Consider the following 21,312-nt stretch of genomic DNA (forward strand, 5'->3'; position numbering starts at 1 on the left):
CAACTAAAATATTTGCAAACCGTTTTGAGTATATTTTACATTCAATAATTAAGAAAACAATTTCTATATATTTTATACTAAATTTGATTTGCAAGAATTTTTCATATCTCGAAAATTTAAAATTGACTCCTAAACCTAACAATCTCTATAATATATATATATATATTTTAAAAAATTTAGTAGTACTTGAATGTGTATACTTTTTATATGGATATTTTTATTTTTTTCTAAAGTCATTCAATATTTTATTTCATAAAACAAGAACATAGAATATGAATCCAAAATAAATAACTAAAACATAGAGTATGATCCAACGGATTTTAACATTGGATGGATTACTGTAGGATCATCAAATATGATTCGATTGCGAGATTACATTGGAGTATGATACAATAAATTAAATACATAAATTTACAAAATAGCTTATTAAATAAAAAATATTATGATTATGATTTATGATGTAAACTAGCTAACTAAAATTTTTACAAATAGTTTCCAACGCTGCAGAGTGTGGGTATACCGTCTCGTATTACTATCGACCCAAACCCGTCCTACCATCTAATTCCGTTCAGTGAAATTAAACATTATTTTGTTATTTTTGTTTTAATAGTATTTTAATTTAAAAGATATATAATTCAACAGATATCGTAGAGAAGAAATCTCGGAAAAAGTATGTTGGGAGTAATTAGTTGATGAAAAAAATCTCGGATTATAGATATGTGAATGAAACCGTGTAGAATTTCTGGGAAAAATTTAGAAATTTTTAGAAACATTAGTTGAGCGCAATATAAAATATTTAAAATTTTAAATCTGAATAATTAATACCAATTAGATATCTTGAGAGATTTTGGCAGCTATTGTTGAACATAATATCTTATATTTAATTATCAACAAAAAATATTTAATGTTAGTAGTATTGTGTTGTATGCGTCCCTTCTAACCCAAAAAACCCATTCGCTAAGGAACGTCCCTCCTATTTTATCTCATTTTTTCTTTATTTTTGGGCTTTTTTTCAAGGACCTCATCCCTTTAGAGACCCATAAGGGACATTGTTGGAGTTGGTCTTAGGTTTTAAATGCTCATGATAATTCTGCTAAGATATTCTAGAAGATGTCATTGTCACCCATGAGAGGTCGCCGATGTCAACAGATTGCGTTGCAGAGGAGCAAGGTTTAGTCACTTCGGCATCTGGGGTTGTCACCCGTGAGAGATCGCCGATGATGAACCATGAGTCAAGAACTGCATAGCAGCTGTCCCCGGTTGTTCTTGTTACTGTCTGCAAGTTAAATATGAATTGCTTGTTGTGGAATTGTCGGGAGCGAATAAACCCAATTTTCGACGGTCAATTCGTTACATTCTAAAAAAGTTTAATACAGATGTGTTAGCCATCTTTGAAACGCACGCTGGAGGTGATCAAGCGGGTCGTATTTGTAGAGGATTGGGTTTTGAAAATTCTTTCCGTGTAGATGCAGTGGGTCAAAGCGGAGGTTTGTGGCTCTTGTGGAGGACTGGAATCGGTGAAGTGTCGGTTGTGGACTCTACGGACCAGTTTATTCACGCTAAAATAGTTAATGGAGAGGATTGTGTAAACCTCATTGTTGTCTATGCTGCTCCAACGGCTAGTAGAAGGAGTGGGTTGTGGGATAGATTAGGCGATGTCATTCGTGGTGTGGATGGACCTGCGGTGATAGGAGGTGACTTTAACACAATTGTGAGACTAGATGAAAGGTCTGGAGGTAACGGACTTTATCAAGTGATTCAGTAGCATTTGGTGAATGGATTAATGAGCTCTCATTGATTGATATGGGCTTCATGGGAAATAAATTTACTTGGAAGCGAGGAAGAGAAGAGAGGTTCTTTGTGGCAAAGAGATTGGATAGGGTTCTTTGTTGTGCTCATGCTCGTCTGAAGTGGCAAGAAGCGAGTGTCATGCACCTACCTTTCTTGGCGTCTGACCATGCGCCGCTGTATGTGCAGTTATTCCCAGCGGTAAGTAGCAATCGTGGTAGACGACCGTTTCGATTTGAAGCAGCCTGGTTATCTCACCCGGGATTTAAGGAATTACTGCAAACTTCTTGGAAAGGTGATATCTCTACACCGGAGGCACTTAAAAGTCTGCAGAGAACACTACAACAGTGGAACAGAGAAGTTTTCGGAGATATTCAGAAGAAAAAAGGAAAACTAATGGGGGAAATTAAACGGATGCAGGATTTGCTTGATGGACATCAAACTGATGATCTGTTAAAGCGGGAAGAGGAGCTATTAAAAGAGTTTGATGTTGTGTTGGAACAAGAAGAAATTGTCTGGTTTCAGAAATCGAAAGAGCAGTGGGTGGTGGATGGAGATAGAAATACTACCTTTTTCCACACGTCTACAATCATAAGGAGACGCCGGAATCGTATTGATATGCTGCAGAATGATGAGGGTCGCTGGTTGTCGAATGCGCAAGAGCTTGAAACTTTGGCTCTTGAGTATTATCGGAGGCTCTATTCGTTAGATGACCTTGACGCTGTAGTGGAGAAGCTACCACATGCTGGTTTTACGAGACTAAATTAGGATGAGCTGAGGAGGCTAAGTAAACCTTTCTCACCGCTGGAAGTAGAAAGTGCGATTCGGAGTATGGGCAAATTCAAGTCTCCAGGTCCTGACGGTTTCCAACCCGTCTTCTATCAGCTGGGCTGGGATGTGGTGGGTGCATCAGTAGTAAAGTTTGTGCTGGAGTTTTTTAGAACCGGTTATCTTCCTCCGGAGATTAATGATGCTTTAGTGGTGCTTATAGCGAAAGTGTTGAAGCCGGAGAATATAACACAGTTTCGTCCTATTAGTTTATCAATGTCCTGTTTAAAACCATTACCAAAGTGATGGTAGGAAGGCTGAAAGGTGTTATTACGAAGCTCATTGGGCCGGCACAAACAAGTTTTATCCCTGGCAGATTAAGCACGGATAACATCGTAGTGGTTTAGGAAGTAGTGCACTCTATGCGGCGTAAAAAAAGGAGTGAAGGGGTGGATGCTGCTGAAACTTGACTTGGAAAAAGCCTATGACCGCATCAGATGGGATTTCCTGGAAGATAAATTAATTGCGGCAGGTTTGTCAGAGAATTGGGTGAGATGGATTATGAAATGTGTAGAAGGTCCTTCGATGCGGTTATTGTGGAATGGTGAGCGGACGGATGCGTTTGAACCGTTACGTGGGCTGCGGCAGGGAGATCCATTGTCACAATATCTGTTTGTACTGTGTTTGGAGCGGTTTTGTCATTTGATAAAAGCTTCCATTGGAGGGAAGAAATGGAAACCAATTAAAATATCTCAGACTGAGCCGAAGCTCTCACACATCTGTTTTGCAGACGATCTGATTTTATTTGGAGAGGCTTCTGTTGAAAAAATTCGGGTGATCAGGGGCGTGCTGGAAAGGTTTTGTGTTGCGTCGGGCCAAAAGGTTAGCTTGGAGAAGTCCAAAATCTTTTTTTCTAAGAATGTCTCAAGGGAGATGGGGAAGTTGATTAGTGATGAGAGTGGCATAAAAGCTACACAAGACTTGGGAAAATATTTGGGGATGCCAATTCTTCATAAGAGGATTAATAAGGATACTTTTGGAGAGGTGCTTGAGAGAGTCTCGTCAAAATTGGCGGGTTGGAAAGGGCGTACATTGAGTTTGGTGGGCAGATTAACGCTAACTAAAGCAGTGTTGAATTCAGTCCCGGTTCATACTATGAGCACCATTAAACTGCCTCAGTCTACGCTTGAGAATTTGATAAAATCTCTCGCTCTTTTCTTTGGGGCAGCACAGCGGAGAAGAGAAGGCAGCATTTAGTTGCTTGGGACAGAGTGTGCTTACCAAGATGTGAGGGGGGCCTAGGCATTCGTTCAGCAGCTAACATGAATAGGGCTTTGATCGTTAAAATTGGATGGAGAGTATTACATGATCGTTCCAGCCTTTGGGCTCAAGTAGTTCGAAGCAAGTATCGAGTTGGAGAAGTTCATGATGGATCTTGGGCTCTCGCTAAAAGCAACTGGTCCTCGACTTGGAGGAGTGTAGGCCTGGGGCTGCGTGATGCATTTTGCAAGGTGTTAAATGGGTAATCGGGGATGGGAGACAGATTCGATTCTGGACAAATATGTGGTTATCTAATACTCCACTTATTGATGAAATTACAGCTCCAATTCCACCGAATTTGGTTAATTGTACAGCCCGACATCTTTGGCAGAATGGAGAGGGCTGGGACATGTTGAGAGTAGCGCCGTTTGTCACAGAGAATAAGTGGTTGGAACTCTTGGCAGTGGTAGTAGATGGCCTCACGGGAGTTTTAGACATGCTAGCTTGGGGAGAGTCCTCAGATGGGCTCTTTACGGTTACATCTGCTTATCATATGTTGACTGGAAATGAGGCTCCGGGTCAAGATATGAGTAGTTTCTATGGGAGTGTGTGGAAAGTTCTAGTGCCCGAACGGGTAAGAGTCTTTCTCTGGCTAGTTGTAAACCAAGTCATTATGACGGATTCTGAGCGAAAACGAAGACACTTGTGTGAGTCTGATATTTGTCAAGTTTGTAAGGGAGGCGTTGAAACAAGTTTACATGTGCTCAGGGATTGTCTGGCTATGACAGGTATTTGGCTCCGCATTGTACCTAGGCGCATGCAACCGGGGTTCTTCACTATGTCTTTACTTGAGTGGATTCACACGAATCTGCGACAGAGTGGTAATAAAGAAGGTAGTGATTGGTCGACTTTGTTCGCCTTGGCGTGTTGGTGGGGATGGAAATGGAGATGTGGGAACGTTTTTGGTGATAACAGGAGATGTCGAGATAGAGTGCGTTTCTTAAAGGATGTAGCTGCCGAAGTTTCTTTAGCGAATTCAAAAAAAAGGGAACTTAGGCCGGTGGTGGATCGAGTGGGCAGGTTAATACAATGGACGGCTCCAACTGTAGGATGGCACAAACTCAATACGGACGATGCCTCACGGGGGAACCCGGGCTTAACTTCAGCCGGAGGGGTATTGCGGGATAGTGAGGGCGTTTGGTGCGGGGGATTTGCGGTCAATATTGGTAGATGCTCGGCCCCTTTAGCGGAGTTGTGGGGGTGTACTATGGCTTATATACCGCTTGGGGAAAACGGATTACGCGGTTGGAGTTGGAAGTGGATTCGGAGGTGGTGGTAGGTTTTCTCAAACAAGGGATAGGTGAGACTCATACCTTGTCTTTCCTGGTACGGTTGTGCCATGGCTTCTTATCAAAAGACTGGATAGTGCGTATTTCTCACGTTTATCGGGAGGCTAATAGTCTTGCAGACGGTTTAGCTAACCATGTGTTCTCTTTGCCCTTGTGCTTTCATATTTTTGATTCGGTTCTTTTTGTTGTTGATACGCTGTTTATCGAGGATAATAACGGGCCTGGGCGCCTGAGGCATGTACGTTTGTAGTTTTTTTTTCTTTAGTTTTTTTTAATACAATTCCGGGGATTTATCCCCGGGAAATCACCAAAAAAAAAAGATATTCTAGAAGATTTTATACTCCTAATTTTACTCCGAGCTAAACTCGGATCTTTGTATTTATATAGATACACAAGAGCAAAATTTTTAGTATTAGCACGAAACTCCATTCGAGCTAACACACCTCCGCCGTTTTTGTCTCTTCTTCCGATCTCATCTCATCTCATCTCATCGATCACCTACTCTCAAGGTTAATAACCTAAGACTTGATCCTTAGAAAAAAACACCAAAGTCCATGTTTTGATTGTTCGGTCAATATATAGTCATGGTTAATTGATTAAGATGTAACTGATCTATATGCTTCGGTTCATCTGTTATTGTTATATTTGATTATCGATCATCGTTATTACGAGTTGCTTGTCAATCGTTACTACTTATTAGTTCTGTGTCATAATTAAGCTTTATTAGGGTTTTTATTTAGAATAATCGTTCACAAACTGACATAGTTCATATTGTTTTACTAAAGGCACGTTTTATAGATTTATTGATTCATGTATTGTTTGGTTTGGTATAAATCGTTGGTTTAACCTAGTTTGAGATTCTGATGCTTAACGGTTTTTTTTTCCGATATTCATCATCAAGATTGTTTATAATTATACATAAATGCCTTCACCATGATTGGAGCATGTTACAATACATTCACTGCATAATATTGAAGATTCACAGTTATAGTTTTACTCATGATTACTCTTTCATTATAAATATACAATATAAATCTCTAATTAATTAATATCTCTCTCTCTTTTTCTGTTTAGATTTTTCAGCTCCTCCTTGATTTTCAAAACCATGGACAAGAATTTTCGTGTCAACACTAACGACGAACGTAACATCTGGTTGTCCACGGCGGTGAATGAGAATCTGACAATGGCGTCGTCGTCATCTCAGCCACAACCAATATCGTCTCCGTTTCATCAACCAGAGAATCAGGTCAACAGAGTTAATCCTGGAAGTCATTATTATGATTTGGAAACCCTAGAATCTTCTTTTGGTGGGCTTTCTTTCAACGATTCAAGTGTTGGTCAGAATGGTGATTCGATTCACCTCCCTCGTCGAACCAATCAGGTATTCACTGGCAGTAGTTCTGGTGGTGCTGGTGATGACAATGGCTACTTGTTACCTCCGATGGGTTCTCATCACCACCGTGAATTAGAGGAGTTGCAAAGGCATAATTATCTGAATCAACTGAGAATGTCGTATCAGAACGATTATGCTCATCAATCTTATTGGTATAATACTGATGGTGATGGTAATGGGATGCTTAATAATGGTTTCTTGAATGATGTTCCTTCTTCTTCAAGAGACCGTGTCTCAGATTACTACACTAATCGTTTTGGGTATGAAGGTTACAACTATTGGAGGGGTAATGAAGGTTTTGACTATAATCAATGTCAGGCCTCTTTCTCTGCCTTTGCTAAAGACAAAGAAATGAGTGAGAGGTTGGGGATGAGCATCTTTCAGGGTACTAAAGAGACAGTTGATGCGATTTACAACGGTCTCATTGGCGATATTTGTGAGTTGATGGTGGATCCTTATGGTAGTGATGTTGTTCAGTTGCTTATGAGAAGATGCAGCTCTGAACAAATCGTTCAGCTCGTTGATATTGTCACTCAGCAAATGTTCCAGTTTGTTAACATATGCATTGATTCTCTCGGGTACTACACACTTCTGATTCTTGTTTAACTTTGACGTATGATTATGCATTTGTTTTCTTGATTGCTTTTAATTTGTATTTGTCTTTTTTTTGGAGATTTCAGAACCAATGCTATACAAGTTCTTTTGACATGTATTAATGAGCGTGCTAAAGATCAAATCCCGCGCATCGTGGATGTTGTAAGAACGGTAGCACTTCAATTGTCAAAGAGCAACCATGCCATCTTTGTGATTCTCGCATGCTTCCGTCTATTTCCTTTGCACTGTAGGGTAAGTATCTCATTCACAGTAATACTCTGCTTTAGTTCTTAAACTACTATGTTAAAGATCTATATAGAATCTTTGTTTCTGGTCATGGAGTTGTTTTCTAATTTTGTTTATTGAGCTTTAAGTCACTTATTTTTATACCATATAGTTGATGAATTTGAGTTTGCTTGTGGTACAAGTAAAATGTGCCATTATAGATCCTGAATCATTAGTTAAATCTTCTTTACTAGTATTTATGAAATGACAATCTTTCTTCTGTATCTGCAGTTACTTCTTGAACTTATCGTTCAAAATTGCCACCAGATAGCCATTGATCAACACGGGTGCTGCCTGCTTCAGCTATGTTTTAACAAGGACCGGGTTCCAAATCTAGAGATAAGGCAACGTTTGATTATGGAAGCAATCGCTAATGCATTGAGACTCTGCTTAAACTGCTACGGGTAAACATGATATGAATGATATCTTTATTATATACTTTCTCATATATGATTCCTTATATTGTTTTACTCACAAGTATGTTCTCCTTCAGAAACTATGTGGTTCAGTATATCGTGGAGCTCAATAATCGTTATTTAATAGACGCGCTCGTGAGACAGCTAATAGGGAACTATGCACACCTTGCCCGCAACAAATATGGAAGTCATGCTGTGCAGAAGTTGTTGAAACTAAGGTGGATCGACTCTAGGGTTATTGTAATTGACTTGCTTAGAGAGATTGATACACTTCTTCTTGACCCGTTTGGAAACTATGTCATTCAAACCGCATGGTTTGTGTCTAAGGTAAGGCCGAACATTTTTTTCATTGTACTGATCAGGTTAGAGACTTTGGCGAGATTACGAGAATCTTGTTTGGTGTGTTTGCAGGACGATGTGCGCCGGATGTTGAGGTATCATATAGAGCGTAACATTCCAATGATGAGGTGCAACAAATTTGGGAACAAAGTTCTGGAGAAACTCAATATCTAGAGAGAGCTGAATGGTAGAATGAAGAATGTGTAACCTAAGAATGTGTTTTGATTGATTCATTGTGTTGTTTTTCTTTGTTTTTTTTTTCTTTTTTAGGTGCGGGTTCTTGATGTTTTTTTTTTTAGTTTTTGTTAAATCTTAGGTTAGTCTTAACACATCAAGACTATGCTATCACAAAACAGAATGTCTTTGTATTGTTGAGATTTACTAGGCCAGGCCTGTTTTTCTATCATTGCTTATTTATGTTAATTTCTATGTTTTGATGAATTTGAATTCTCTAGTAATACATAGACAACACTTATAGAAAATAGTAGAAAAATGTCTCTGTTACACATATACTATCGATTTACAATGATAAAATAGTATAAACTATTGTACTACCAAGTTATTTTTTTCTTGTAAAGAAATGTACTACAAAGTTAAAAACCACATAGTTTTTTGAATTGTTTAAGCGAAAAGGACCATTTGCATTTCACTTTCTTATGCGGCTGCTAGATGTCATCACATTACTAGGCCACTATAGTTCACATTTTTAATACACAAAAACCCACTTGGATCTGTATATCCACCTGGATCACATACAAAACCCTATTTTCCCTTTTTGTCTTTAACCTTCTTTAATCACCAAGAACAGCCAAAAGACCAAGCAAATCTCAGATCTTTCATGGACCACTTCTCTTACAGGAATACAAACAAGATGGTCAGGACCCACGTTGTTGTCGGTTCCAGACCCTGTTGTTTCTCTTGTGCCATGGAGGAAAAAGACCCTTGTGTTAGAAAAGCATGGTTAGAGTTATCTCTGAGAGATATGCACATGATAAGAGATGATACAGAGCTTGCTCTCACGCTCAGTTTCATCTGGAGATACGCCATGGCAGACCCCGAGAACCCCGAGTTACCGTCTCTCGGTGTCTTTGAGTGCATGACAAGGTTGATGAAGAAAGGTCTTGAGGATGTAGAATGGGTAATGACTGGCCAAAATGTGTATGTTCCTTACTATGCAGCTCATATCATTGGATCTTACACCATGAAGAAGCCCGATTTTGCTACAAAAGCTGTGGAGTCTGGAGTCATAGCTCCATTGCTTGAGCTTATGAGAAGAAAGATGAGTTGGGTCGAGCAAAGAGTCGTCGTTAGGGCGTTAGGTCACTTGGCGAGCTACGAGACAACGTTTGAGGCAGTGGCTGCTTACGAGGATGAGGTGGTGAGATTAGCTATGGAGATTGCAATGACATGTGTTGATGTTGTATATGAAGAGTTTGTGAGTGTTCAAGAAAAAGAAGGAAGAGTGAGGTATCACAGTGACTTGCTTACTAGAGGACTTGGAGGGTTAGAGATGGAAGACCGAAAAGCCGAGGAATGGGCAAGCCAACTCCAATGCTGGTCACTTCATTTACTCAATTGCTTTGCTTACAAGCAAAAGTGTATTTCTCTTATTTGCAACAAAACATTTCTCAAGGAGCTTAGTCAAATGTGGGGTGGATTGGTTAACCACACTTCTCCTTCGGGCATCGGACTAATCCGGATTCTTTGTTATAGTAAACAAGGGCGAAGGCATGTATCGGGATCGAGAGAAATGATACTGAGTCTATGTAACCTCTCCCGGTCTTCTGATGATTGGCAATACATGGGGATAGATTGCCTTTTGCTGCTTCTTAAAGACCAAGCAACAAGGTACAATGTCTTAGAGATGTCATTGTTTTATCTAGTAGACCTAGTTGAGGTTAAAGCTCTTAACGTCAGAAAAAACTTAGGTGATAGAATAACTAAGGTTCTTTTAATGCATTACTGCAAGACAAAGAAAGGTTGTGCTTACTCTCACAAGGCCCAAAAAGCTTTGAAAGAACTATGGAGGAATAAAGTAGAAAGGAGAAGGAGGGAGAGAAAGTTTATGAGTAAGAATCAAGATTTTCTGAGAGAGACAAGTGTTGTTGTATATTTGATTAAGCAGCAAGCAAACCAACTTCTTCATGTAGGAGACATAGAGGGAGCTATTAAATGCTACACCGAAGCAATAGGCTTATGTCCTTTAAAACTTAGGAGAAAGAGAATGAATCTTTATAGCGAAAGAGGAGAGTGTTACTTACTTCTTGGAGATGTAGATGCGGCCATAAGTGATTGCACAAGAGCTCTTTGCTTGTCGGAACCAGTGAATTCTCATGGTAAGAGTCTTTGGACAAGGTCAAGAGCTTATGACATCAAAGGGCTTTCAAGAGAAAGCTTGATGGATTGTATCATGTTCGTCAATGGCCGCTGCTTTCGTGGTAATATCCCTTACTATGCTGCTCAAATGATAAGCAAACAGATGGAGGCTACGTGGCTGTTTGAAAAGGCTAGAGCATCAAAGCTTGGAAGAATGATGCTCAAGGAGAAATTTCACTTAACAGGTATATTCATTTTCTTATATATATGTATGAATATAAGTTCTTGAATCTTTTCTAGATAAAACAATTTCATATTACATTGTTTATCTCTCTGGCAAGGTTTGTCGACGATCACAGAAGAACCCGAGAAGAAGAAGGAAGGATTGATGATGCAAAGGAAGAATCTTGATCCCTTGGAGTGATCAATATCTATGAAGCGATTTTAATTATTCTATCTCATTAGTTTTTTCTTTTCGTTTTCTATTAGAATGTTTGGTACTTTTGTGATGGATTAGTATCGATTTGTCAAAGAGTTTAAGTGTTGTACTAATCACTATGTACTAGTACTACTAGAATTCTTATTTATATCGTTCTTTAGTTTATAAAATGGTTGCATTAAGATTGTATTTACTCATCCACATATTTACTAAAAACAAACCCTAGTAATTTAAAGACAATTTTCTCCAATGTTGTTCTTTTTTTTTATATTCTTTACGACTTCATCTACCAAAATCATAACCATAAGCATAGTATTATTATTATTTTCTTAATTGTTTTCCATCTAATATTAGTATGAAACTTTTCCTTATTGAGTTTTCTTCTAGTCTATCCTTAGAATTTGAAGTGTATTGTCTATATATAGATAAGATCGAATCCTTAAATATTATGAAAAAGTTACACGATGAAACACTAAAAACATAATTGAAATTCGTGTTTTCAGTATATTTATGGGTTCTTAGTAGTTACAACGTTGTTTTCTTGGCATTGAATAGAGTGAAAACGAGTATTTTATGCGAAGTAGTAAATGGGATAGAGGTGCGAGTCACAGAAGGTGGGGAGGACCACAAAACCACAATTAAGTTCCGCGTGATCTTTACTCATTCTTTTACTTGAATAATATGGTTTAGTGTAGACAAATTTCTCGAGTTTGCGTGTATTATTTGGACTAAACACAATATTTTTATCATCTATTTACAAGAAATATCAATAAGAGTAATGAAGTTATAGCAACCATATTAATAATTTGTGATTATTTATTTGATGGGTCCAGTCGCTAACTAGACGGTGTGATACATACTGTATATGATTTAACAAAGAGTACTTTTGTCTTTCAATTTTGCATTGGATGCAAAGTATTGAGATATGAGTCACTAGAAGATGTGTTGTAAATTGACGTTTGAGTTGAAATGGCCATGAAAAAACAATGAACATAACAGAAACAAATCACAATGGTATAAAAATAAATGACTTGGGGCCTTGACGATTAAATTATCATCAGAAGCTTATAAATATAATGATTCTTCTTTCTATTGAATTAATCGATACATCAGAGTGGATTTGGACATCTGTGGCTCTCTTTCGAGGACCGCAACCACATCCTTCACAGAGATTGTCCTCACCACTTTCGGTTGAAGCGACGAACCTTGGTTTTTCCCTACTCTTCGACCACCTGCAAACAAGAATCCAAAGCTCATCATCGCAAACCAAAACCGTGAGGAACTAACTCGATAGACAATCCCCACACCACAGCTAGATTCTTAGCATTTCCTAACACTAGCAGCATTTCATGCTTTCAAGGAGGGTTTATCGGTTTGTTCATCGGCTTTGCTAGGGGAAACAAGTTAAAAAGGATGGACTCACCAGTACCAGAAAACCGTCGTCCACCATCTTGTCTATCTTTGGAGTTCTTTCCTCCACCTGAAGTAGTTTTCTGATTCCCATCTTTACCAGCTTCAGATACAGATTTCTGACGAGCTTCAGCCATTAATTGCCATTTTAAGAACGCATCATCTCCTCCGACAGCAGCACGAGCAGCAACATTTGCAGCTGTCGTTCTCATTTTGTCGTCATCCTCTTTATTTCCCTTCACATGTCGAAACCACTTTTGTAAGAACACTGCAACGGTATTATTAATTTCCACAAATGTATTATTAATTTCTCCATACCTTCACACCCTTTGAACGATTATCTTCTTTATCCTTCTCACTGTCAACTCCACCATCACCTTCTTCACTCTGCAGCAAAAAGATGAAATTTGCAATGTCTGTGTGTTGTAGTAAACATAAGAACATAGATAATGAGCTCAGAACAGACCTCACTCGGTTTCTTAAGCTTTTCTGCTTCAGCCTGTTTCTTCTCCCATTCTTCCTTCACCTTCTGATTCATTTCGTTGATTTGTAGCCGAATATCTGATGTGATAAAAGTCCGGTGCCTAGATTTCTCAGCATCAACCCGCTGAAGAAGCATTTTTAGCTTCAGACAGAATTTATCAAACAATGTTGAACCAGGTAGTAAGAGAAAGTTAGACTGACCTGCTTTGACAACCGAATTATATGGGATAATAGTCCTCGCATCCTTTCCTCCACACACTGAAAGCAAATACATGAGAAAAGGGGAAAAAGAAGCTCAAGTATTGTATGCAAACAATGCACACGAAGTTGACATCTCACCAAAGATAAGCACCGTTCGACATCATTGCTTATCTGCTTTAACCCGGCTTTAGCCACTGCCAGATAAGAAAAGCATATGTAAGCTTCGTCTCCAAGTGATTCAATAACTAGAAATTAAAATAGAAGAAGATATGGGAAGTATCCCAACTAATTTCCGCCAGCTTTCTTTGCAGAGGATTCTTCTGCAAGATTAATCTTTCTTCTTCTTCGTGCACAACTCTCCGAGATGCTTCGGAAACACGACCATCTTCCTTGGCCCCAGAAAATAATTGTTCTTCCTCTTCCTAAATCAAATGCAGACAAAAAATGATTTACTTCAGTAATCTACATCCAGATTAAAATTGAAAACTGAAGCTACCAGGAAACGCACCCTGAGATTAACACCACTGACTGCAGTGACATCATTGAGCTGTTCAATACTTTGATCCATAGAATTCCCTGCTACTTTTTGCTTCTTGCTGCAAGTTGATCCATGCAAAACGATTATGATTTTATATTACTTGGGGACTCGAAAAGAAAAGTGGTTTACACTTAAAAATCCATACATCAGAAGTCTATTATTAACGAAGAAAGAGTGACTTAAAAAACTGTTCCCTGTTTCTAAGCCTGAGCAGATCAATTACCTTGGTGGTGGAGGTGAAGAACCTAATGTCTCAAGAGGTTTTTTCTGACCAACAGAAGGCTTTTTGGGTGGCATCCTAGCATTAGCTCCTCCTTGAGAGGTTCCCAATGGGCCACGAGAATTCATCTGATGGATACACAAACAATGTTAATGATGTCCAATTGAAACTTTTCCTATTTACTGTTTATAGTAGAAATTATAAAACCCAAAACAAGGAAAAACAATAGATGTCCAGGTTGTCGGACATAACACGGAAAATATGCAAGGGCTTTTGAAGCGCCATAGTTGCCCCAGCAGCTCAAAGAGAAGAGGCAAACAAGAACAGTGGAGACTGACTTTTATAATGAGAAAACTATATATTAATAGATCTCTTACAGTTGTGCTGGCGTCTAGTTGAGTTGTCATGGAAGGAGAAACAGAGCTTGCAGGCGCCATGTTGTTAGGCGTGGATAAAACCATTCTAGAGGACTCCTTCTCTAAGTCCTCATTCGAAGTCATTGAGGCTGCATTATTCTTTTCAAAACTTTGATCAACTGATTCCTGCTTTACGTGGGACACTGATGATCCTTGACCAGGTGCAGAATTTAGAGGCAATGATGAGCTGTTCTGGAAGTGCGATGTAGCGCCACCCTGAACCCTACTCGGATCATTTACAGAACTTGGCCTCTCAAACTTGGGCATAGTCATCATGTTTGTGGTAGACTGGGGCGGTCCTCCAAGACCAGTTGATCCCATAGGCTGGTTATGTGCCACATGTCTCATATGGGAATCATGAAGGTGAGGTCTCAACGTGGAACCAGAAGCATTGGTGTTTGGACCCGGGAATGAATGAAAACTACCAGAAGTGGTATACATAGGAAAAGAACTTGGTGGATGCTGCATCTGGTGCTGCGGATGTTTGGTAAGTCCCTGTACCGGAACTGAACTGCCTAAGGTGCCTGAAGCTGAGGACGGTAGTTGGTTAAGATGGACTGCACGAGGATCAGACTGAGATTTTTGATTATTGATTTCTGCGAATGAATAGATTTAATCAGGTAAGATATTGGCTCCTGCATGGAAGTAATAAGATATATCTATGGAGAGTATAGAAGCTTTTATGATAATGGTGAAAGAAAAATAAAAAAGAATGCATTAGTGAATAATTTATACCAGTAGAAGGAGCTTGAATTCCAATTTTTCCCTGGTTATAGTTCACCTGAAAACAATGAGCACAAATTACAAATAAATAAGAATCTATACCCAATTTCAAATGCTTCAACGGTTAGCACAATTTTAGTTGGAATTAAGAACCCAGTTCAAAAAGCAAAACCTTCATTAAAATAGTAGAAAACAGAACAAAGAGAATAACTTTGGTTCCCTCGGACAAAGATAAAGAGCTTCAACCTTATATATAGGAAAAGATAACTCCCAAACGAAAAAGGGAAAGAAAATAGAAATTCTAATTAGAATTGGACTAAACTTTTCGTATCTTATTATAATTATAATGGGAAATAAGATTAAATCGTATCAGTTGGTGTACTTGAACTAGTCCTACTCTGCAGACATTGACCACAAACGCTGGACGTATAAATTTAGCACCGTTTTAACATGTAAATGTGGGACAAACGCAAGTCAGTAAACTCATATGATTAGATCATCCCAGGCATAAGTCTGATAACCTTTGGAAAGGAATAATAATCTGCTAAGATTGGTATTCTGTAAGAAAGTAAATCTCGACTTTTTGGTAGTGATCAAAATAGAGGAAAATAAAGAGTTTTTCCCTAATTCAATATGTTGTATCTAATTTATGAAGCTAAAATATATATTCTAAACATCATTTGACTTATCAACAGTTCTACTTCATGTCAGACCATTCTATGTGCATTCAAGCTAATAAAAAACAATAGTCTTTTGATCCAGCTAAATTCAAAGAGCAAATGTAAAAAAAGAGTAAAAATGTAAAGCACTAGCAAGCAGAACTTTTAGACAAACAATTCCAACATGATTCCACTTACAAACTAATACCCTAGGTTGGTTGTCTGGTTTTAGTCACAACATGGCACAATATATGCAAAATGGTAATACCTGCTGGAGTTTACTAACTGCCATCCTGAGCATCTGATCGCCCACAATATCTTTCATATGTCGTGTGAACCCCTCTTTGGGGATTTCATTTTTCTGCAAAAAAAAGTAGCAGAAGGAAAGAAATGATAATACAATAGCTTTGGAACAGAATGTCAAATGATTTCACAGATAGACATACCTTAAGTCTAGCATATAGGGTACGGAGCTGCAGTGCTCTATCTTTATCGAGTTGGTTCATTAAAGTAGGAAGCAAAGCAGCAAATGGTACTTGCTTAGGGTTGCGGTTTATAGGGTTAACATTCATAGGGTTAACAGGCGGTTCCACTCCCCGAGCCTGTTGACTACTCATCTTTTGCAGTTTCATATACTGAGATTCACTCTCTTGATTATGGGATCTATCTGATTCATTACCAGTAGGATTCTTTTCACTAATCGGTAACCCAGTTGATTGGGGGACCTGCGAGGGATTCTCCCAGAGTTGACCAGCTCGATGAAGGTCTTGAGGCTGGTTGTGTTGTAAATGAGGTTCATTTGCGCGTTTCAAATCATGTTGATGTTGATTTTCTAAAGTCGATCCTTCTTGCTCCTTCATCTGAGTACTTTCAAGGCTATGCTGAGTCTGGACATTGATATTAGAATCTCCAATACCATTCTTCCATGTCGAAAACTGCTGCCTGGAAGAATGGTTGTTTCCTATAAAAATAATAGAAGCAATTGGTTGATGATACTCAAATCACAAGTTAAACTGGAGGAAAAATCATATAATACCCAAAAAAGGACAAAAGACAGGATTTTGTTGTAGCAGATTATGCACACAAAATGCATACTCAGTAGCTCTCATACACCTATCCACAAATCACAACCTATTTGTATTTCAATATTTAATGGTGTAGTCAGAGGAAAGAGATCACTTCCAGCACCAGAGACAGAAAATAATGATTTAAGGAGACACGTAATCATCGTCAAGATTGCAGTGAACCAAGAACAAAGCCTAACACTAAAATAGTATCAGCATCACCAACCTATGTCTACCCTGGCTAATAAATCCCATCACACTGATCAATTTTAATGACTCAACAATCAACTAGTACAGGCTATATTGGCAATGACAAAGCTTATCCCGATATTAACATACAGAAACCCTAACAAACTAATATTTCATGACCTTAACTATTGCTTTAATACAGGACTGAAACTTCCAAACATGTCACTAGATTAGCAAGGTTTACAATATAGCCTAACCAAGGCATCTTCTTAAGTTATCCATGTTCCAAGAGTAATAACCTATCTGAGAAAACTGTATATATTAAAAACAAGCACAACTTTGCTAACATGTCAAAGCTTCCCAAAGCAGCCAATCCAAGATAAAACCAAAAGATACTATCTTTATATTAACTAATAGTACCACAAAAATTAAAATCTCAGACATAAAATTTAAGAGCGAATTTGTAGAGAAACCAAACCTGGGTTTGTCACGTGGGGTATTGAAGTTGTCATAGAACCTTCAATATCACGATTCAGAGCAGCTTGGAACGCGTCTACGTCAGCTCCTGAATGCATCGATTCATCCTAAAATAATACAATTCGACCGGAATCAAAAACCACGAAGACGATTCCAGATACATCACACAAAATTGGATTTTGAAACGAGTGAGATTAGAAACCTAACCTCATCTTCTTCAAGGAGCTTGAAAATTGAAGGATCCATTGAAATAGCTGGGGAAGGCAAAGAGAGAAAGAGAGCTCTCGGCGTAGATGAATTAATAGGAAACAGATGTTATAAGATTAGTCCTAAACTAACCTCATGTCGTTTATTAGCTTTGTTTTAGCACTGTATGTCGTTTTTAATTTTGATCGAAAAAAAACGATACCGTTTGTTATGGATGAGTAACCTCATGTTGTTTATTGGTGTTCTTTTAAAAACTGCATGACGTTTAATGGAATACGAAAAACGCTGTCGTTTGCTTTATTGCGTGGAGAGATATATCAAACTTTATGTCGTTTATTGGTTTTGGTTAAGCACTGTTTGTTGTTTGCGTGTATTGAGACTAAAAGTTCTGGTACAGAGAGAGAGATACATCAAAAGTACAGTGTAAGCTGCCGCCATTAACGAAGCATCGGCGAAAAAAGAAGATGAATATCGTTGGATTGAGCAAACGTTTCTTCTCCGATCGTCGCTCTCTTCACGGGATCAACAATGCTCTCTTGAAAACAGTGTTCACCGGTCGGAAACCGATTCTCGGATTCTCCGGCCGATCGATTCACGAGCTACGCAAAACTGGGAATTTCGTAATCCCTCGTGTTTTCTCCGTGTCGCGAAATCTAACGACGAAGGCTTCGTCTTCTTCTTCGAAACAACCTGCGTTTCTACGATGGTATTTGAGAAAGCTCGAATCACATCCTTTTATGACTAAGAGTATCACTACTTCTGTCATCTATATGGCTGCAGATCTCACTTCTCAGGTTTTTTTTTGAATCTTTGTAGTTTTTGGAATTTAGGGTTCTTTCTCATTTCATTACTAATTAGAGAATTTTGTTAAAGTTTTGAATTTTATCTCTTGATTTAGGAAGAAAAGACTAATCTTCATTTGTTATTATACCAAGACAATTCCAAATTTGATTTGAAACTAGATCATAATCTTACTAGTGGAAGAAGTTATAATACTTTAGTAAAGAATAGGTGGAGATAGCACTAAAAGTTGGTGTTTTTTAATGAATTGTTATTCTCATATTTTTGGTTTAGTCTGTGTTCTCAACTGTTGTTCTTTGATGTGTGAGACTGTACTTACAGTGTTTACTGAATCTGTATATTGTACTCTTGTGAATTTGAAGTCTTTCTGTACTGAATAATGGATGAATTTAGTATTGGTTTGATTACTCAGAAAACTCACACTCCAATCCGAATAGTCTAATCTTCTTGTTATTATCTCTTGTGAATACTTATTGCTAAGGTGAAAAAAGCTTTAGGTGTGTGTGTTGGGGTTCTTGTAAACTCTGTTTTTCTTCTTGTCATTAGTGGATTTCTCTTTTGAGTCTTTTTATGATCATGTTGTGGTGCTCTTCCCCCAGTAATATGTTAGAGCGAAACTAGAGAACCTTTTGTTTTGTTTTATTTGTGTTGACTCTCTAAATTCTTCAACAGATGATCACAATGGAGCCAACTGGTTCTTTTGACTTGATAAGAACAGCGAGAATGGCGAGCTTTGGGTTGATATTTCTCGGGCCGTCTCAGCATCTGTGGTTCAGTTATCTTTCGAAGATATTGCCAAAGCGCGACGTGTTGACAACCTTTAAGAAAATAATGATGGGGCAGGTTCTTTTCGGACCTGTTAGCAACACAGTCTTCTATTCCTACAATGCTGCTTTACAAGGTACATAACATAATCAAACCTCTATGGATTGAACGGATTTAGCTTTTTACGGTTTCTCTGCCTGTAAATTTATGGTGCTCATTATGAGATTGGTTCTGGCACGTTGTTGGTCCTTTTTAAGGCGAAAATTCTGAGGAAATTGTGGCGAGATTGAAGAGAGATCTTCTGCCAACATTGAAAAATGGACTTATGTATTGGCCGGTCTGTGATTTTGTTACATTCAAGTATGTGCCAGTTCATCTACAGGTAAACCAAATATCTATCTTATTACTTTCTCTATTGTTTGGGATGTTTGAAGACACTTCTTAACTTCAACTTGTAATCTTCTGGTTGCAGCCACTGATGAATAGCTCGTGCGCATATATATGGACAATCTATTTGACATATATGGCAAACCAGACGAAAGCTGACAGCTGAACAATGACAAGTATGAGTGTTCTGGGTCACACGCAATCGCATTCTTTTTATTCAATTGAACCAACCATCAGTACTAGTAGATTTTTTTTGTTTTTTTGGTGTCTACAATGCAGCAAAAGTATCGCATAGATATGGACATAAACATGTATGAATTTTGATCATCTAAGCATATATTTATCAGGAAGTCTCAAAGTTCCATCGCGTTTTACTGCGAAAACTTGCTTCACCATCTTCTTTTACTTTTTGTTACTTTCTTGTAACATTTTGACTAAAAAAATAATTTGGTTTATTTTTGTTTATTTAAATTAATGCCAAAAATAAATTAGGGTAGGTAAAACTAGTATGAGGTTAACCACATAATTCACAAATGAAACCAAACTTAGGCCACGTTTTAGGTCATATTGCCTCCTTGAATCATATAACATCATTCTTCCATTGTCACATTGTGGCCAAAATAAAACACTATTTATCGTCCTAAGTATATATAATTGCCCTTACACTTTTGTCCTACTATACTTTTAAGAAAATAACAATTGGCACGAGATATTTGCCGTCAGAAAAAAAAATGATACTGTTTGGTCTTCCGTATTTTCTTCCACAAAAAATGAATAAAAACCCAATTTGATTTCATGAAAGCCATCAGGAAATCTACACGTGGAGGCAACTAGGAGCTACCGACAATTTAATAGTGTTCGTCGTATACAACGGCACTCGACATTTGGGACCCATACTGAATCTTATCATACGTGGCTCAAATCTAATTGGTATGACGTCAGCATGCCGAAAGGGAGAAGACGCAGCTAAGTGATTTTCCTTTATTATCCTCCTTCACAAATCGAAAGTCGAAAACTCTTTTTTTTTTTGTTTTGTTACCATTATAATTGAACCGAACCAATTTAAATTGAACCAATTTTTTTTGTTTTTCTGAATTGAACTAAATTTTATCATCCCAATTCAATTCAATCTCATTTCTATTATAACTCGACTGATAATTAAATTAATATCAAAAATATCTCCATTTATATGATTGGTATTTTTTAGAAAAAATAATATGAAGATGAAAAAAAATGGGAAGAAAAGTAGAATAATTTATTTTATTTGTCATAAAATTTACATACTCAAACTAAGGCAAATGTTTACATATAAAATATCATATTTTTTTATATAAATATATATATTTGTTATTATTAAAAACGTATCATAATTTTTCACAGTTGTACCGCATATTTCCGTTTCAATCCAAAATATGTTTTATTCAGAACAAAATAAGAGATTAGATTATATGATTAGTGAGTTTTTAACAGAACTTAGATTAATTTAATATCTAAATTCAATTATTTACATTATAAATTATAATTAACAATCAATCACAACCTTTTAAAAATATTTCATTTATTGCCTAGAAGTAACTATTTTTATTTTTATCATAATCTTATAACTAACACCTAACGGAGTCCTAATCTGAACAAAAAAATGTTTCACACCAAATCCAAATAAATTTTGATATAACCTATTTTCCAAAACCCAAATCATAAAACTTCACTATCCGAACCAAATCAACCAGACCAGAAGAATGTCAGAAGAAAAAAAGATTTGTTTTCACCATCAGTGAGGAAAGGACCAAAATGTCTTTGCACGATTGTATTCAATATTTATAAT

At 37.6% G+C, this 21,312-nt stretch overlaps 4 protein-coding genes and 1 pseudogene across 9 annotated transcripts; 4 read left to right on the top strand and 1 right to left on the bottom strand.

The window, feature by feature from the left end:
* Positions 1-1,139: 1,139 nt before the first annotated feature.
* Positions 1,140-5,381, top strand: AT5G43105 (annotated as a pseudogene; the record flags this gene model as incomplete). The annotated part of the gene is made up of 1 exon: positions 1,140-5,381.
* Positions 5,382-6,270: 889 nt separating this feature from the next.
* On the top strand, positions 6,271-8,366 carry PUM14 (pumilio 14; the record flags this gene model as incomplete). The annotated part of the gene is made up of 5 exons (NM_123677.2): positions 6,271-7,136; positions 7,239-7,404; positions 7,669-7,841; positions 7,931-8,180; positions 8,265-8,366. 5 exons carry the CDS (start codon positions 6,271-6,273, stop codon positions 8,364-8,366), a joined length of 1,557 nt encoding a protein of 518 aa, NP_199125.2.
* A 605-nt stretch (positions 8,367-8,971) lies between these two features.
* Positions 8,972-11,008, top strand: AT5G43120 (ARM-repeat/Tetratricopeptide repeat (TPR)-like protein; the record flags this gene model as incomplete). Of its 2 annotated transcripts, NM_001344472.1 has the most annotated exons (2): positions 8,972-10,753; positions 10,850-11,008. In NM_001344472.1, 2 exons carry the CDS (start codon positions 9,031-9,033, stop codon positions 10,930-10,932), a joined length of 1,806 nt encoding a protein of 601 aa, NP_001332016.1. The 2 variants fall into 2 exon arrangements, with proteins under 2 accessions (NP_001332016.1, NP_199126.1); NM_123678.1 differs by lacking the exon at positions 10,850-11,008 and having other exon boundaries at positions 9,031-10,797.
* A 746-nt stretch (positions 11,009-11,754) lies between these two features.
* TAF4 (TBP-associated factor 4) lies at positions 11,755-17,660 on the bottom strand. Of its 3 annotated transcripts, none has more exons than NM_123679.4 (15): positions 17,535-17,660; positions 17,329-17,434; positions 16,044-16,558; positions 15,866-15,958; positions 14,951-14,996; positions 14,177-14,811; positions 13,803-13,927; positions 13,550-13,637; positions 13,328-13,463; positions 13,180-13,235; positions 13,042-13,098; positions 12,824-12,964; positions 12,676-12,744; positions 12,371-12,593; positions 11,755-12,179 (listed from the first exon to the last, which is right to left on the bottom strand). In NM_123679.4, exons 1-15 carry the CDS (start codon positions 17,571-17,573, stop codon positions 12,037-12,039), a joined length of 2,472 nt encoding a protein of 823 aa, NP_199127.3. In that variant the 5' UTR covers positions 17,574-17,660; the 3' UTR covers positions 11,755-12,036. The 3 variants fall into 3 exon arrangements, with proteins under 3 accessions (NP_199127.3, NP_001330539.1, NP_001190458.1); NM_001203529.1 differs by having other exon boundaries at positions 11,890-12,266; positions 17,535-17,614; NM_001344473.1 differs by having other exon boundaries at positions 11,755-12,593.
* A 163-nt stretch (positions 17,661-17,823) lies between these two features.
* Positions 17,824-19,913, top strand: AT5G43140 (Peroxisomal membrane 22 kDa (Mpv17/PMP22) family protein). Of its 2 annotated transcripts, NM_123680.4 has the most exons (4): positions 17,824-18,328; positions 19,008-19,236; positions 19,358-19,482; positions 19,573-19,881. In NM_123680.4, exons 1-4 carry the CDS (start codon positions 17,999-18,001, stop codon positions 19,651-19,653), a joined length of 765 nt encoding a protein of 254 aa, NP_568621.1. In that variant the 5' UTR covers positions 17,824-17,998; the 3' UTR covers positions 19,654-19,881. The 2 variants fall into 2 exon arrangements, with proteins under 2 accessions (NP_568621.1, NP_001332318.1); NM_001344474.1 differs by having other exon boundaries at positions 17,903-18,328; positions 19,008-19,482; positions 19,573-19,913.
* The last annotated feature ends 1,399 nt before the right edge of the window (positions 19,914-21,312 follow it).

Source organism: Arabidopsis thaliana, chromosome 5 (genome assembly GCF_000001735.4).
Source record: "Arabidopsis thaliana chromosome 5, partial sequence".
Lineage (NCBI taxonomy): Eukaryota > Viridiplantae > Streptophyta > Magnoliopsida > Brassicales > Brassicaceae > Arabidopsis > Arabidopsis thaliana.

Excerpts from the sequence above, each read along its gene's own strand:
- TAF4 (NM_001203529.1), bottom strand. The coding sequence starts at position 17,573 with ATGGATCCTTCAATTTTCAAGCTCCTTGAAGAAGATGAG. Across the intron at positions 13,236-13,327 it reads AAGAAAGCTGGCGGAAATTA|TGGCTAAAGCCGGGTTAAAG; the intron begins GTTGGGATACTT and ends CTTATCTGGCAG. Across the intron at positions 13,099-13,179 it reads TCGAACGGTGCTTATCTTTG|TGTGTGGAGGAAAGGATGCG; the intron begins GTGAGATGTCAA and ends ATTTGCTTTCAG.
- AT5G43140 (NM_123680.4), top strand. The coding sequence starts at position 17,999 with ATGAATATCGTTGGATTGAGCAAACGTTTCTTCTCCGATCGTCGCTCT. Across the intron at positions 18,329-19,007 it reads CTGCAGATCTCACTTCTCAG|ATGATCACAATGGAGCCAAC; the intron begins GTTTTTTTTTGA and ends ATTCTTCAACAG. Across the intron at positions 19,237-19,357 it reads CTACAATGCTGCTTTACAAG|GCGAAAATTCTGAGGAAATT; the intron begins GTACATAACATA and ends GTCCTTTTTAAG.